The 1,163-nt window shown below is 67.2% G+C and overlaps 1 protein-coding gene across 1 annotated transcript; it reads left to right on the forward strand.

The window, feature by feature from the left end:
* Positions 1–116: 116 nt before the first annotated feature.
* On the forward strand, positions 117–590 carry LOC130594538 (coiled-coil-helix-coiled-coil-helix domain-containing protein 5-like; the record flags this gene model as incomplete). The annotated part of the gene is made up of 2 exons (XM_057400496.1): positions 117–324; positions 418–590. Coding segments are annotated over 2 exons (359 nt in total), but the record flags the coding sequence as incomplete, so codon positions are not given.
* Positions 591–1,163: the final 573 nt, after the last annotated feature.

Genomic DNA, 1,163 nt, shown 5'->3' on the forward strand with positions numbered 1-1,163 from the left:
CTGTTTGGGCCGGGTCTGGGGCCGGGACCGGGGCCTTCTTTGGGCCGGGTCTGGGCCTGGAGCCGGGGCTCGGGCTGTGCTCGGGGCCCTGTTTGGGCCTGGCCTGGGGCCTGGAGCCTGGAGGCGGGTCCGGAGCGGGGCCTGTCCCGCTGTCCCCGCCGTCACGGCTCCGCGTCCCCGCAGGGAGGCGGCCCTGGAGATCACGGCTCGCTACTGCCGCTCGGAGCTGGAGCAGTACGGGCGGTGCGTGGCCGCCAGCCCGGCCTCCTGGCAGCGCGACTGTCACCGGCTCCGCCTGAGCATGTCCCGCTGCGCCGCCGGGCAGTGAGTGCGGGCACGGGGCCGGGTTTGGGCCGGGGGGGAGCCCCGCTTGCTCCGGGCTCCGCGGAGCTCAGGACCCCCCCCTGCCGCCCGCAGCCCCATCGTGCAGCGCATCCGGCAGGACTGCGCCGAGCCCTTCGCTGCCTTCGAGCAGTGCCTGCGGGAGAACCAGGCGGCAGTGGTGAAGTGCAGCGAGCACGTCAACGCCTTCCTGCTGTGTGCAGACAAGGTGAAGGTCTCCACGTGAGGTGGGTGCTGGGCTGCAGAGCGGGGTCCGCAGCTCTCAGTCCTTGGTGCTTGGGGGCTGCTGGGTGAAACAGGGGCAGTAGAACCCATAGAGCACGTCAACGCCTTCCTCTCTGTGTCATCTCCACATGAGGTGGGTGCTGAGCTGCAGAGCAGGGTCTGGGGCTCTCAGTCCTTGGTGCTTGGGGGCTGCTGGGTTAAAGAGGGGCAGTAGAACCCATAGAGCACGTCAGTGCCTTCCTGCTCTGTGCTGTCTCCATGTGAGGTGGGTGCTGAGCTGCAGAGCAGGGTCTGGGGCTCTCAGTCCTTGGGGGCTGCTGGGTGAAACAGGGGCAGTAGAACCCATAGAGCACGTCAGTGCCTTCCTGCTCTGTGCTGTCTCCATGTGAGGTGGGTGCTGAGCTGCAGAGCAGGGTCTGGGGCTCTCAGTCCTTGGGGGCTGCTGGGTGAAACAGGGGGAGCAGAACCCATAGAGCATGTCAGTGCCTTCCTCTCTGTGTCATCTCCACATGAGGTGGGTGCTGAGCTGCAGAGCAGGGTCTGGGGCTCTCAGTCCTTGGGGGCTGCTGGGTGAAACAGGGGCAGTAGAACCCATA

The sequence above is a fragment of the Pezoporus wallicus genome, unplaced genomic scaffold, assembly GCF_028554395.1.
Source record: "Pezoporus wallicus isolate ANWC-B61680 ecotype Strahan unplaced genomic scaffold, APGP_CSIRO_Pwel_v1 contig_10557, whole genome shotgun sequence".
Lineage (NCBI taxonomy): Eukaryota > Metazoa > Chordata > Aves > Psittaciformes > Psittacidae > Pezoporus > Pezoporus wallicus.